The following is a 13,579-nucleotide window of genomic DNA, read 5'->3' as shown; positions in this document are numbered from 1 at the left end:
CCTCCCCATGTCTCAATTCAAAGAAAAGGGGAATAAATCCAAAGCTGTGGTGACATGCCTAACGTTTGAAACTCCAAATAACCTTGTCCCCATTCACATCCATCCCTGTAAGCTGCAAAAAAACAATCCATGTGGTCTCATTGCCTCTTCATTGAACAAGAGTATGTAGATCAGAGGACTGAGCGAATTTTATAGGTAAAAATCAGAGTGCAAAAGCCAAAGGCTGATTTTGACATTTCTCAAATAGAGCTAACTTGCATTTCTAGAGATCCCAGCTTCTTTGTGAGGCATTACAACCAGCCATGACCTTTGATACAATTCCAAACATTCAGAATAGCTTTCCACCTGTAAAGGATGGAAAGTGAGGTCTCTTGAGATGAAGCAAGAACCACCTTGTACACGGGTAAATCCATAGGGCTTATGCAACACTTTCCACCTTAAAGGCACAATGGCAAGACATATCACCAGTAAATATGCCTTTCAGCAAGGAGCTTAGTTATAGAAAAGCACTCCAACTAGACATCCCCAGAAGAAAAAATAATTATTTTAGCAGCATCTAACTATTTAAGATGGCTTGAAGTCATCTTTCCCACAGTAAAGGAGCGTTGTTCATGCCCCATGTTGAATCAGCACAAAATAATCACTGGTTCACGTAATAATTTATATACACACTTGCTAAGAGACCATGCACACAAGCATGTAACACATCCAGAAATACTGTAGACTAAGCACTTTACGAGCTTCAAATACACTGACAGATGAAAATGCTAGAACAGCAGTGAAAAAACACCAATCACCCCCAACATGCACTCGCGCACACAGTATAAGAAGCAAGAAAGGGCTATATGGAAAAACTGCAAGAATAATGAGAAGTGTTTAATGCAATTTTTGCTAATACAGAGGCCTTTCTGTGCCCCTGCCAGCACAGCACCCACAAACCCACATTTTTCAGGGATTCTTATACCAACAAATACAAAAATGTCGAGCGAACTCCTGCCTAGAAATAGTAGTAACCTCATTATCTATCCCTGGCAGACAAGATTACTTTCAATTTCGTATAAACAAAACATTTGAAATGCCATGAAGGGCTAAAAAATTTCACACAAAAAATTTAAAAACATTTTAAAGTGTTCAAAATGAAAGGACGCAGCACTTCCTAGAGCAAACCTGTGTGTTCTAAGTAGTGTGAGCACATTATAGGAATTGTCTGTAAGCAAAATGTTTCCTTGTGCATAGAGTTCCAAAATGATATGGTAGGCCCCTTCACCCACGCCAAATTGAAAATCTACGACCTGTAAGCATATAAAAAAGGAGAGATTGACATATTTTCCAGAACCATCACATGAGCACAGCAATGAAAAACATGCATTTTTGTACCAAACTTGTATGGTTGAAATTCTTTGCTAAACATAGTAAAAAAAGGGAGTATGATATGGATATCACATTTGACCCACCCAAATAAAAAACCAAGAACAACAGCAGCCAGATGAGGAGTCTCCCATCGTGATCAACACACATAAATATGCAATCCCAAGCTCAAGTGCTCAAATGTTAGAACCTAGATGTCTTTGTTGATGATGATAAGGTGCCTTCAAGATCCTTAGTAGATAAGAAAGACGAAAAAGAGGAGCAAGACGCCAAACAAATAGACTTTTGCATGCTTAAAAGCTAATTTTAATTCATTTGTTACATTTGCAATGTTTAAACGTAGGACATGGTTCGAAACTTTTTGATATCTTACCGCAAAACAGCAGTAAACACAAAAACGTTATTTATGGTCAGGCCAGAGAAGACAATCATGCTTTTTCCATACTTCTATACCTGTATGTGTGGAAAACATTATGCTCTCAGTTTCCCTTTCAACCCACAAAGAGTGTTCCAATCTTGGAAAAGACAAGCAAGGCCATTACTTCACATTACAATGTTCGAATTGGAGCTCACAAATGTTTCGTATTAATGCAGACTTGCAATTCTCCTATCCGAAATCAAATGATCAAACAAAAATAGTGAGAACAATTTTTTTAAAGAGTTACCCTATCCATCCCAAACTGTTGCACATCTTCAAGTCTTCTTGTTCGAATATGTTTCCGCAGTTTCAACGTAAAACCTGAAGGAGTTAAACTTTTGTCCCTGTTAACAGTTGATAAGTCTTAGATTTACGAACACATTAAAAAACTCACCTTTCACATCAATAGTATTTATATCACAAATTTTTCAGTTTTTCAATAGATCTAAAACCTTCAATGAACGAACTCTTTCAATGCCTGTTTTCTCAGCAGTATGAAGAGACCTTATCACCGAAAAACCCTTCCCTTCCTCTTGCCTTTATCTCTATGACTATAGTCATGCCTATCATGATGCTTCTCAGTGTACATTTTGCATTAAGCCACCCTACTGCAACATTTTAGATACTTTAAGAGTTTGGCAAGTCATACGCTTTTATTTCTATCCATCTACAAATGTAAAGTTTGCTTGTTAAGTTGCAAGGAAGTTAGCAAATGAGAGCAAAGATAATCTAGATAATCGATTCAAAAGAGTTAAGAAGGCTCACGGTGTCAACCGATACCTAACTAAACTTTAAGTCTCATTTACTCATGGACTTCTAAGTTTTGTTTCCACAGATGCTGCACAATATGTACCCGCTAGAAACACTAATTTGAAATACGGCACTCCCCTGGTAGCTCCCCACTACGCACCAACAGCAACCGGTAATGCTCTGTGACAGATACCTTGTGCATCAGTAAATTGATGCCTCATGGTGAAGGCGAGGATGTATGACTCAACTTTCTCTGACTGTCAGCACAAAAACACCGCAGAAGTTTGTGTCAAAAATTTCAGTCTTGATCTGTTTTTCTTCATGTCAACAAACAAGATTTCCTAGCCTGAGTTGAAAATCACTTTTCATTTAAATAGGAGGCAAGTAGAATCGGCATATCCTTGCAAGACTTGTCCTCTAAAGCAGTGACCTGCCATAATGCTTCCTCAAGAGTTGACCATAATGCCATGGGCTTTAACCTCACCGTTACAAGTCACATCACACGCCTCACAAACTCACCTTCAGGAAACATTGTAAAACGGCCTAATCATTCAGCCTCCAAATAAACGGGAACCTCAGCAAATAAAAACCAAGCATTATTATCCATTGATAGCTCTATTTTTTTGTATGCTCCAGGGTCTTGAGCACTCAAGAAGGTGGTAAAGATCCATGGATAGAACAACTCCAGATAGTTTGACTAAAAGTTTGTAAAACACTCATGAAAAGAGTCCCACCCATGATTATGAAGATTGAAAGGTCATAAGTGAAGGTATTGATCTAGTAAAAAATTTATTATCCTTGTAAAATGCTGCAAATTCACATGCTTTAAAACATTATCATTGTTAGTAGGAAAATAACATTCAGCTACAAGCATCAACATCAAACTTAATATTTGGCCTTCACTATCTTCAGTCCCAAGCAAAATCAATGTGTCGTGTGCTTTCCCCTCAACTTTGTGCTTCTATGCCATGACAAACCCATTCAAATAATGACAAAAACTTAAGCATTCTATTGAACTAACATCGTCCAGATGCAAAAAAGTCATGATCCAGAAAAGACCTCAATTATCCAAGCAAGCTATCAAATACATGTTTTGAATGGTGCAAGTAAGATTTACCTGGCAAACGCAGTCGTATGCAGTCGTGTTCCACTTTCGATGAGCAACAAGACCTTCTCGCTCTCACCAGATTCTGTGACTCCACTACTCTTCATTAGCTTGAATACATAGGTCTGCAATGAATATGTTTAACGTAATGAGTCATTATCATTCAAGCATAACTTGCAAAAAACTATGCAACCTTTAATACATAGTTACCGGGAAACGCCACCCTGTGGGCTGGGAACGCCGGAACGGCGTTCCGGAGGGGTTTCATGGTCTGGAACGGCCAGACGTTCCGGACAGGCATTTGGTATAGGAATGGCCAGCCAGGAACGGCTGGGAATGGGCAGATTTTCAGATTTATGTGCTTTATCTTGTGAGGCTCCCCCTTATTAATTGCCCTTCCCCCCACCCCTTATCTTCACAACGCACAGAAGCTTTCAAGGGCCAAAGCTCAAGCTCTACCCCTCGAGTGTCGAGTCTTGACTCTCAAGATCTAGCATCGTCAGTCTAGACTCTAGAGTCTACAAGGCTCTCTCCCTCTCCCCCTCTCTCCAAGCAGCCTGAGGCGAGGGCGAGCAGCCCGAGGCGAGCAGCTGGACCAGGGCGAGCAGACTGAGGAGGGCGAGCATTTTGTGGCGAGCAGGCTGACGAGGACGAGATGTCTGAGGGGAGGAGACTGAGGTGAAGGCGAGCAGGCTGAGTCAAAACCTCTCGCGCTGCCTTGCTGGACGAAGGACAAGCTCGTCGAGCTCTCTCTCTGCTGGACGAGGGACGAGGGCAAGCTGCTGGTCGAAGGTGGGGCAAGCTGCTGGACCTGGTCGAGGGCGAGCAGGTGGACCTGGTCAAGCTGCTGGTCCTGTGTCAAGGGGGCGAGCAGCTTGCCAAGGGCGAGGACGAGGGCCCTAACCTCTGAAGGACGAGGGCGAGCTGTGCCAAGGGCGAGAGCTAGCAGCCTACCAAGGAAGAGGGCTAGAAGAGCCAAGGGCGACCAGACGAGACCAGTGCCAGGGCGAGGACGAGAGCAGTCAAGTCAGCCAGGACGAGGGCTACGACTTGGTGACGAGGGCAAGGCCAACCAGGGCGGAGGCCAAACCTCAGCTGGTGAGGGCCTTGACTCAGTGCTCGCTTTGTTCTTCTCTCTCGGATGGACCCACCAGCCGAGGATGGTGATGCAAGTGGCTTCACCACGCCACAAAAAATGAAAGCGACATTCAAGCGGAGGAACAGAGATAGCATACTCTCGCCAAGCTCATTGCGGGCAGGGAAAACCGTCAGAATCCAAGATGATTTAATGATGGAGAGGGTTCAAGTGATGATTAAATCTGAGCTCAACTTTATGAGAGATGACATCAGGAAAGAGATGTACGCAAACGTAGAGAGTTATAAGAATTCTATGTATGCAGATATGAGGAAAGAATTCGATAAAGCGATGCTTGGTAAGCATGATGAGATGTATCTATCTGTGAAAGGGGAGATGCAAGCTCTAATGTGGGCAGAAGTGAATGTAATGGAATGTATTATGCAGAAAAAGTTGGATGAGGCAATTGCAAGCTTTGAATCTTGGAAAACCAATGTGGAAAAGTGCATGAAGGAAAAAGATGCAGTGATTGAAGAGCTTAAAGGGGAACTTGCAGCGTGCAAAATTATGCCCAAAACGGAAGGGGGAAATCAGCCCTCGATGTTAAAGGAGGTCGAAGATATTAAGGAGCAGGTGAAAACTCTGCGCGAAGGGGAAGAACTAAACTCGAAAGAGGCTTCCTCATGGGCGAAGCAGAAAAATGGATTGAAGGTGCAAAGAAAGGAAAGGCCCGGATGCCAGAAGCCGCACAGACTTCTACCATCATCAATATGACCATTGAGGAGGAATAGAAGAGGAGGACTAGAGCCCTCCATGTGCGTATTACTGGTATCAAAGACACCGAAAATGTAGAAGACGAAGTGAAGGAACTCTTGCAGTGCATGGGCATCCCGGAACCTATGCACACATGTGCTTGGAGAGTAGGAAAGAAGGGAGTGGATGAGAAGGGAAACGTCAAAGAGAAAGCACTTATTTTGCGTTTCCCGACTTTGGAAACAAGGAAGGAATTCCTGAAGAGAGACAAGCACTTAAGAAAACTAGTATATTTATGGGGGATGACCTTACTTTAGCACAAATAGCACATATGCAAGAGTTGATGCCAGAGATCAAGGCAGCAAGAGAGAAGGGAAAAATTGCCTTTTACAGAGGAGGGAAAGTAGTGGTTTTGGAAAAACGCACAGCATGACGGTGCGAGACATATGGGACCACACTCCGGATGGCGGCATGGAATTGTAATGGATCATATAGGCTGGATGTGGGTGCCTTTGAAGATAGCTTCAGAGATAGAGACATTGTCTTTTACTCGGAGACACATCAAAAATTTGGACAGTTGATGCCAAGTGTGACTGGCTATTTATGGGAGACCGCTTGTCGGCCAGACGCTAGATCCCAGAATGGAAGTCGAGGTTCAGGAGGGGTAGCAGTCTTATTCAAGGAAAAGTTACAGCCGCTATTACAGATTGTCCGGAGAGATGACCAGGCGAGATACATGTGGGTGAGACTGAGAGCTGAGACAGGCAGATTCTTATACATTGCTATATGTTACTTTCCCCCTCCTAGCACATCAGTCTATACCTCACCTAGAGGGCAATCCCCTTTCTCTATACGTGATGATGACATATGGGAGTTCTCTAGAGATGGAGATATCATTCTCTTGGGAGACTTTAATGCCAGGACGGCCAACTCCCAAACGGTATTTTATGATACCTCGGAGGAGATGCTTAGAGAGATGGATATATCGCGGATGGGAACAAACACTCACAGGATAAAGAGCACACAGAGTATGGGAGATATCCCATGGAGATGACAACTACGCATGGTCTGGCCATACTTAATGGTCTAGAGATTTTTCCTTCGTCTGGGGGATTCACATGCTTTCCACACAGACATGGGGCCTGTACAGTGGACTATGTCATGACTTCACCGAGCTTCATCTCTCATATTCAAGATCTCAGTGTGGGCCCTAGGCCTGTTGGAGTAGCAGTGGACCATGCTCTCCTGACTTTTTCAGTCTCTTTCCAGTATAGTGTCTCTCAGACACCATGGAGGACTGCACACACACGGTATACTTTTACACCAGAGACAGATTCAGTATATGTGGAAGAGATTTACAAACAGATGGGGGCAGCCGAGCCTGTATATACAGTGGAGGAGATCACCACTTTATTGACGGAGATCTTGCATGGGGCAGCAAGAGAGGCATACCCACACACTCAACCAGATCAGAGAAGACGTTCTGGGAACATGCCTCAGAATAGTTGGTATGATGAGGAGTGCAGAGAGATGAGAGTTCAGATTCAGAGCGAGCTTATACTTGGAGTCATTACATATAGACAGTCTCGGATTGCCCTTCGGCGTTTAGTGCGACGGAAGAAGCGGGCCTTTTTAGCCCAGATGGAACGTGATTTGTATCAGCTCTTTTTGAGCCGAGATTCAGGTGAGGCCTGGCGTCTCTTCCATGAGCACTCACCTCCTCCAGTGATTACCTCTCCCGAGATTTGGGGTCAATATGCAGCATCATTATATACAGTACCTGGGCAACCACCATTACCAAACCCTCTAGAGCCATGTCCAGCCACTAGTAACTTCTTTACCACTGAGATGGTGAAGAACGCCATTGACAGGATGAGGACTAGAAGAGCATATGATCATGATGGTTTGGTGGCAGAGCACTTGATACATGCTAGAGATTTACTGTCAGAGGTTCTTGCGTGGTTGTTTAACCGTGTCATGTGTGAGGGACTACCCGAGTCCTGGAGATTATCTACTATTGTACCTCTTTTCAAGGCAGGGGACCCCACGGTACCGGGGAACTACCGTACTATTATGATAGGGCACACATTGGCACGGTTGTATGCATCCATTCTTGAACCGCAACTGAGTAAATGGGCAGAAAGTGAGGGCATACGAGCAGCAGGGCAGGCTGGATTCAGGAGGGGTTTCTCCACTTTGGACCATATTCTTACACTCAGAGCCATTATTGAGGAGGGTCGGGCACATGGGAGACGGATGTATTGTTGCTTTGTGGACTTCCGCAAGGCATTTGACACAGTGCCGAGGGCCAGATTGATGCACAGGCTACTGAAGTTGGGAGTACCCACAAAGATCATATGGGGGATCATGGCTTTATACGGCTCAGTGACTGGCCAGGTACGCACTCCTGAGGGGATTTCTGACATTGTTCATTCCACTATTGGAGTGAAACAGGGGTGTCCTTTGTCCCCTACACTTTTTGGTATGTATGTAGATGAGGTCTCTGACTACATTGACAGAGAGGGTGACAGAGGCGCTCAGCTGGCAGGGACATGGATCCCTTTATTATTATATGCTGATGATATTGTGTTAATGTCAGAGTCGCCAGAGGGCATGCAAAGACATTTGGATGCATTGCATAACTTTGCAGAGGATAGTGGACTGTCTGTGAACCTTGGTAAAACCAAGGTTATGGTGTTTAACACCACACGACAGTGGGTCAAGAGATCGGCACCTACACTCGTATATGGCCAGGACACTGTGGAGTACACAGATGAATATACATATCTGGGGGTGGTATTCACGGGACCGAGGTTTACCCTGAGGAGAGCAACAGAGACTAGACTATCCAGAGCCTATGTAGCATTAGGAGGGCTAGAGAGGATGTGTTCGCAGGTTCAGTTTCAAGAACCACGAACAAACTATGGCTCTTTGATACTTTGGTTGCTTCAGCTATGCTTTATGGGGTCCAAGTTTGGGGAACATCCGTGAATCATGACAGTTGGAGGAACATGGAGAGACCCTTGGTATTTATGATATCCCGGATGATTAGAGCCAAGGCCTCTGTACCACATGCGATTATTCGAGCGGAGGTAGCCGCCCCTCCTATAGAGATTGAGGCTCTTACCAGATCAGTTTCCTTTATGCACAATCTATGGGATACACATAGAGGCAGATATACTAGACTGGCTCTTGAGTCCTCTAGACAGTTAGCAATGCAGGGAGATGCATCATGTTGGTATGCACGGATGACCTCATGGTTTCAGAGGCATGGTTTCAGCATGGATAGATTCCCTCCCTTTCAGTATTCCCTGGATGCACCCTCCCTGCCAGTCACACGGACGGAGATCACTAGACTCATTCGTCAGGATCTTAAACAGTTGGACACCAGGAGGACATGGGTAGAGCCGATACAGGAGTTGGGCACGAAGATGGCTTTCTACAAAGAGCACCTTCTCCAACTTTCAGGGGATGGGTTTGTGACTGGTTCGAACTACATGGACACTCATTTATCTCATGGTCTGCGATGTGCTATTGGTCAGATTCGCACATCCTCACACCAGCTGGAGATTGAGACGGGTAGATTCAGAGGGATACCACCAGAGTCTAGGATATGTCAACAATGCGGTAGAGAGCCAGAGACAGAGCTACACTACATATGCCACTGCACTGTGTATTATGAGATACGAGGGCGCTTCCATTGCTTATTCAGGGAGGATTTTGGACCCCTAGATAGAGTCATGAGGTATCAGGACCAGAGATGCCTTGGCTTATATCTACTTAAGCTACACCGACATAGAGACGGTCTGTTGGGGAGACATGGAGTACGACAGTCGCAGAGACAGATCACAGATTTCTTTGGATCGAGGGAGCCAAGAGACCAACCACCAGCACAGGGTTGTACCCGCATTCATACCAGAGGCACCCTCATTGACAGGGCGATTGAGCTCGGGAGATCGACACGACCACGATCAAGACACACGAGCACACTGCATCGACGGAGACTCCAACAGAGGATCAGAAGAATTCTAGCACGACACCCAGATTGTCATTGAGGGCCTATTCTACATTTTCACATTTCACATTTCACACTTCATTTCAGTTTTCATTTTTTACTTTTTGTACTTGTACCTCAGACATTGTATTAGATTCACCACTTTGTATCTGATGGTCTCATAGGTCATTTTGGCCTTTTGAAGACGTTAATATATCGTTTCATTTCATTTCTCTCTCAACTTTCAAAGTTTCAAGCTCTCTCTCTCTCTCTCATCCTCTCCAATCTACCCAATGTTGCGTGGGCTCTAGTAAGTCTGGTCTCTGCTGCTCTTCTGAGTCAGAATGTAGGTCCGCTAAAAACCACTCCAAGGTAAGTGTAAGCGTCTGTGTACTCCATAGTCTCCTGCAGAGTAGAATCCGTACGTACGTACGGTACCTTTCCGTACGGTACAACCGTACCGTACCGGACAGTACGTACCGTACGGTACAGTACGGCATAAAAAAAAATTTGGGCGTTTTTTGCTCGGACAAATTCCGCTAGGGAGCGCTTCCAGTTAGGCTTATTAGTGTGAAGGGGGGAAGCCTTAGGCTTTTTTAATCGACCACTGTAGCAAAAGAGTCTCTGTTCTGTTACAGAGAAGTCTGCAGAGTAGTGCACAGAGTCTTGCAGAGCCGAGCTACGCGCGTGAAAAGGTACTGCTTCTGCCACCATGCACTTCATACTCTTCTCTCGCACTCCGTACTTCTCATGTGCGTGCACTCTTTTGCATTTGCAATGTGCAGGATTCATTATGCCGCGTAAAACCAACCCCAACTGGTCGCTCCACACCAATGTTTTGAGGATCATCACGACCACTTCTCAGCAAGGTTCTGGTACACGCTTATGGCAATGCAAGTATTGTGGGGACCAATACACCAGCACTATTACGCGAATCAAAAAGCACTTGACAGGCATCGGGTGCACTCATCAGATTGGTGCATGTGAGAAAATACCACCACCTTTGAGGGAGCAGCTTATTCAAGAGTATTTTCCTGTTGGTGCTCCTGCTTTGAGAGGTGCTCCCAGCACACAGGATGCTTTACATGATGCTTTTGTTGGAGAGCTGGAGTCTTTAGGTGCGGAGACAGAGGTTGGAGGAGGTTCGGCCTCCATGCAACCCCCTACTTCCAAGAAGAGAGCACGTTTTGGTGGTGAAGGTGAGGATTCCTTGCCACGTGAAAAAGGTACATCTGAAACATCAACGCAGACCACTTTGCCTAGTCGCATCTCTTCTAAGGCTTGGGTGAAAGAGCGTCAGAGGGTGGCAGAGATGGAGATATGTCGCACTCTTATTGAGTGCAACATATCTTTCAATGTTTTGCGCACAGATCAGTGGAAAAGAATGGTAAAAGCCATTGCACAGGTGGGGCCTACTGAGACATGGACAGGTCTTGATTACACAAAGATGCGCACCACTATGTTAGATGAACAAAAGGCCTTAATTGACAAGGCGCTTACGCCTGTGAAAGCTGGAGGGAAGGAGTTTGGATGCATCTTTATCTCAGATGGTTGGGCAGACATACGCAGACGACACATAATCAATATTCTTGTGTCTTCTGCTTTGGGCACCTATTTCTTGCGTGCTGTGGATGCAGGAAAACTAGGGGAAAAGATCACGGCTGAGTTTATTTTGGTCACATCAAAACAGCCATAGAGGAGGTTGGCAAGGAGAATGTTGTGCAGGTGGTGACAGATAATGCAGCTAATTGCAAGGCAATGGGATTTATGGTGGAGCAGCATTTTCCTGGCATAGTGTGGACTCCATGTGCTGCACATTGTTTGGATTTGCTCATGGAGGATATTGGCAAACTTTCATGGGTGCAGCCCATAGTTGCAGATGTAGTCAAGGTCACCACATTCTTTCGCAAGAAACATCACGCTCTTGCTATCTTCCGCAGCCATAGCACTTTGGATATGGTTCGACCTTCAAAAACCAGGTTTGCCTACATTTACTTGGTTTTACAGAGGCTCTACAAACTTAGAGATCCACTACTACAGACAGTGGTGGATCCAAAATGGCGAGGCATGTCAAGATCGCAAGATGAATCTACAAAATACTTGCAGAGGCGGATCCTTGATGAGAGCTTTTGGCAGGAAGTGCACGCTCTTTCAGTGGCACTCAAGCCAGTCCACGTCCTCCTTCGATTGACGGATATGGAGGGATCGACCTTGGGACTAGTCTATCATCTGTTTATGCAGATGAAAGACCACGTTTCCAAATGCGATCTGTTGACTATTGATCGGTAAGGGTTCCTCATGTTCTAATGGTTGTAACTTGTCTATTTTAACCATCAAGTCTAAGTTATAACAGTTAACTTGTATTGACAAGTTGTTTTGATATTTCAGCCGATCAGATTTATTGGGATGTGTTGAGAGCCGCTGGACTTTCATGAGCCGTCCCATACATGCGATGGCTGCCATGCTTCATCCTCTCTACAGGTCGCCAGAACTATGGAGTGATACCTTGCTTAGCACAAAACAATCAGAGTATGTTGGGCTCATGTTTTCAGAGGATGATCAGCTTGGGATAGACAAGGAATTCACCAACTACATGAATGGCATTGGCGCTTCTTTCACAAGAGCAGTTTCTTTGAGGAAGGAAGCCACAAAGTATCCTTTGACGTGGTGGCACTCGTATGGGAGAGTTGGTCTTCCCAACCTCTCACGCATTGCTCTTCGTATCCTTTCCCAGGTTAGGAAACTGCCATGCATGATTACATTGTATATATCATTTTAAACTTCTAACTTCATCTTTATATTACTTGACACTTGTCACTCTCTTGCTGATGATTGCGCTCTTGCTTGATCACTGAGCAGGATTGCTCGGCTGGAGCATGTGAGCGCAATTGGAGTGCTTACTCTCTCATACACACGAAGATTCGAAATCGCCTTAGCACTTCTCAGTTGGAGAAGTTGGTGTATTGCAAAGCCAACATGAGGCTCGTGCGGAGTTACCATTCTTTGGGGCAACCCAAACAGGTAATTACCTTGATGTTGGCCACTGTAAACTCAACCTGCAAGCATATGCCATAAATAAGTCAGTTTAACTTTATTTTACTCTTCAACAGGTTGATGCGACAGAGCTGAAAATGGTAGATGATCCTAGACCAGAGGAGGTGGACCGACAGATTAGAGACGAGCAGGAGCAGATTCTCAGAGAGCTGCATAGAGAGCTCGAGAGCGTGGATCGTCGTGTGACTAGATCACGTGCATGAGCTCTTAGCCTTCCTCTACACACGATGGGAGGAGATCCAGACACTGTGAGACGAGAGAGTATTCGCAGGGGGAAGCTTCCTATTCGCTCCATTCGCAAGCGAGCGAATGAAGCTGTCCGGCTCATCCATGCAGAGATTGCTGATATGCCTGAGGAGGCTTGTGGTGCAGAGGTGCTTGTACCAGAGTTGACATATGCTGAGCCTGACCCTAAGGGCAATGTCCTTGATGATGGGGGCTTGCTCTCTACCGACGATTCATCTTCCGCATCTGACACAGACTTTTGAGGCCGCACGTCTTAGTGCACACTGGTGACTTCATGCTTTGGAGGACAGGCTGCAGCAGACTTTTATTGTTATTATGGCATTGTAGTATTTCACAGTACTTTGTTTTGGATCTTGATTCAGTTTGTATGGTATATGCCCACTTCTAGCTAATGCCATGGACATGATGTTTGAAATTTGTAGTTGTTATTTGGTCTTATGATTTATGGTCATTGGTTTTCTCATTGAGTATTGAATCTTGAGTCATTAAGTTTTTTGATCAATATGTTCATTTTAAGCATTGCATTGTTAATGAGGCTGAATTTTGAAAGGTCTGTGAACTTAAATTTAGTGTAATTGTCTTTTTTTACAAATGGTACGTACCTATCACGTACCTAAAGGTTGGTTCAGTACAGAAATACGTTCCGTACGTACCTAAACCGTACCGTACACTACGTACCTTTCCACCTTGGTCTCCTGGCCGTATGTGAATGTAGGTGCTGACCTCCTGATCCACTGTGGGGTGGTGTTAAACACCATGACCTTGGTTTTACCCAGGTTGACAGACAAACCACTTTCGTGTGTAAATGTGTGCAAA

General features: G+C 44.9%; 2 protein-coding genes and 1 pseudogene across 3 annotated transcripts in view; 2 read left to right on the top strand and 1 right to left on the bottom strand.

The window, feature by feature from the left end:
• Window positions 1–13,579, bottom strand: part of EMB1441 (zinc knuckle (CCHC-type) family protein) — a 74,657-nt gene that overhangs the window by 26,037 nt on the left and 35,041 nt on the right. Inside the window, exons 1-4 of one of the 2 annotated variants that reach the window (XM_086504137.1) lie at window positions 3,654–3,765; window positions 2,730–2,793; window positions 2,034–2,130; window positions 1,168–1,292 (exon numbers count right to left, since the gene is read on the bottom strand). In XM_086504137.1, coding sequence (XP_086360263.1) covers window positions 1,168–1,292; window positions 2,034–2,042 — 134 coding nt within the window. In that variant the 5' untranslated portion in view covers window positions 2,043–2,130; window positions 2,730–2,793; window positions 3,654–3,765. Of the gene's footprint in view, window positions 1–1,167; window positions 1,293–2,033; window positions 2,131–2,729; window positions 2,794–3,653; window positions 3,767–13,579 lie in introns of those variants that run through there. The other variant, XM_086504136.1, reaches the window with a different exon arrangement.
• LOC147421034 (uncharacterized) lies at window positions 10,199–11,159 on the top strand. The gene has a single exon (XM_086503868.1). The coding sequence runs from the start codon at window positions 10,257–10,259 to the stop codon at window positions 11,157–11,159; it is 903 nt and encodes a 300-aa protein (XP_086359994.1). The 5' UTR covers window positions 10,199–10,256.
• On the top strand, window positions 11,964–13,138 carry LOC147421033 (uncharacterized; annotated as a pseudogene).

The sequence above is a fragment of the Adiantum capillus-veneris genome, chromosome 28 (genome assembly GCF_014529385.1).
Source record: "Adiantum capillus-veneris isolate H3 chromosome 28, ASM1452938v2, whole genome shotgun sequence".
Lineage (NCBI taxonomy): Eukaryota > Viridiplantae > Streptophyta > Polypodiopsida > Polypodiales > Pteridaceae > Adiantum > Adiantum capillus-veneris.
Note: the sequence above shows the minus strand (reverse complement) of the source record. Positions and strands in the feature narration are given on the sequence as shown.

Coding starts and splice junctions, on each gene's coding strand:
- LOC147421034 (XM_086503868.1), top strand. CDS start 10,257: ATGCCGCGTAAAACCAACCCCAACTGGTCGCTCCACACCAATGTTTTG.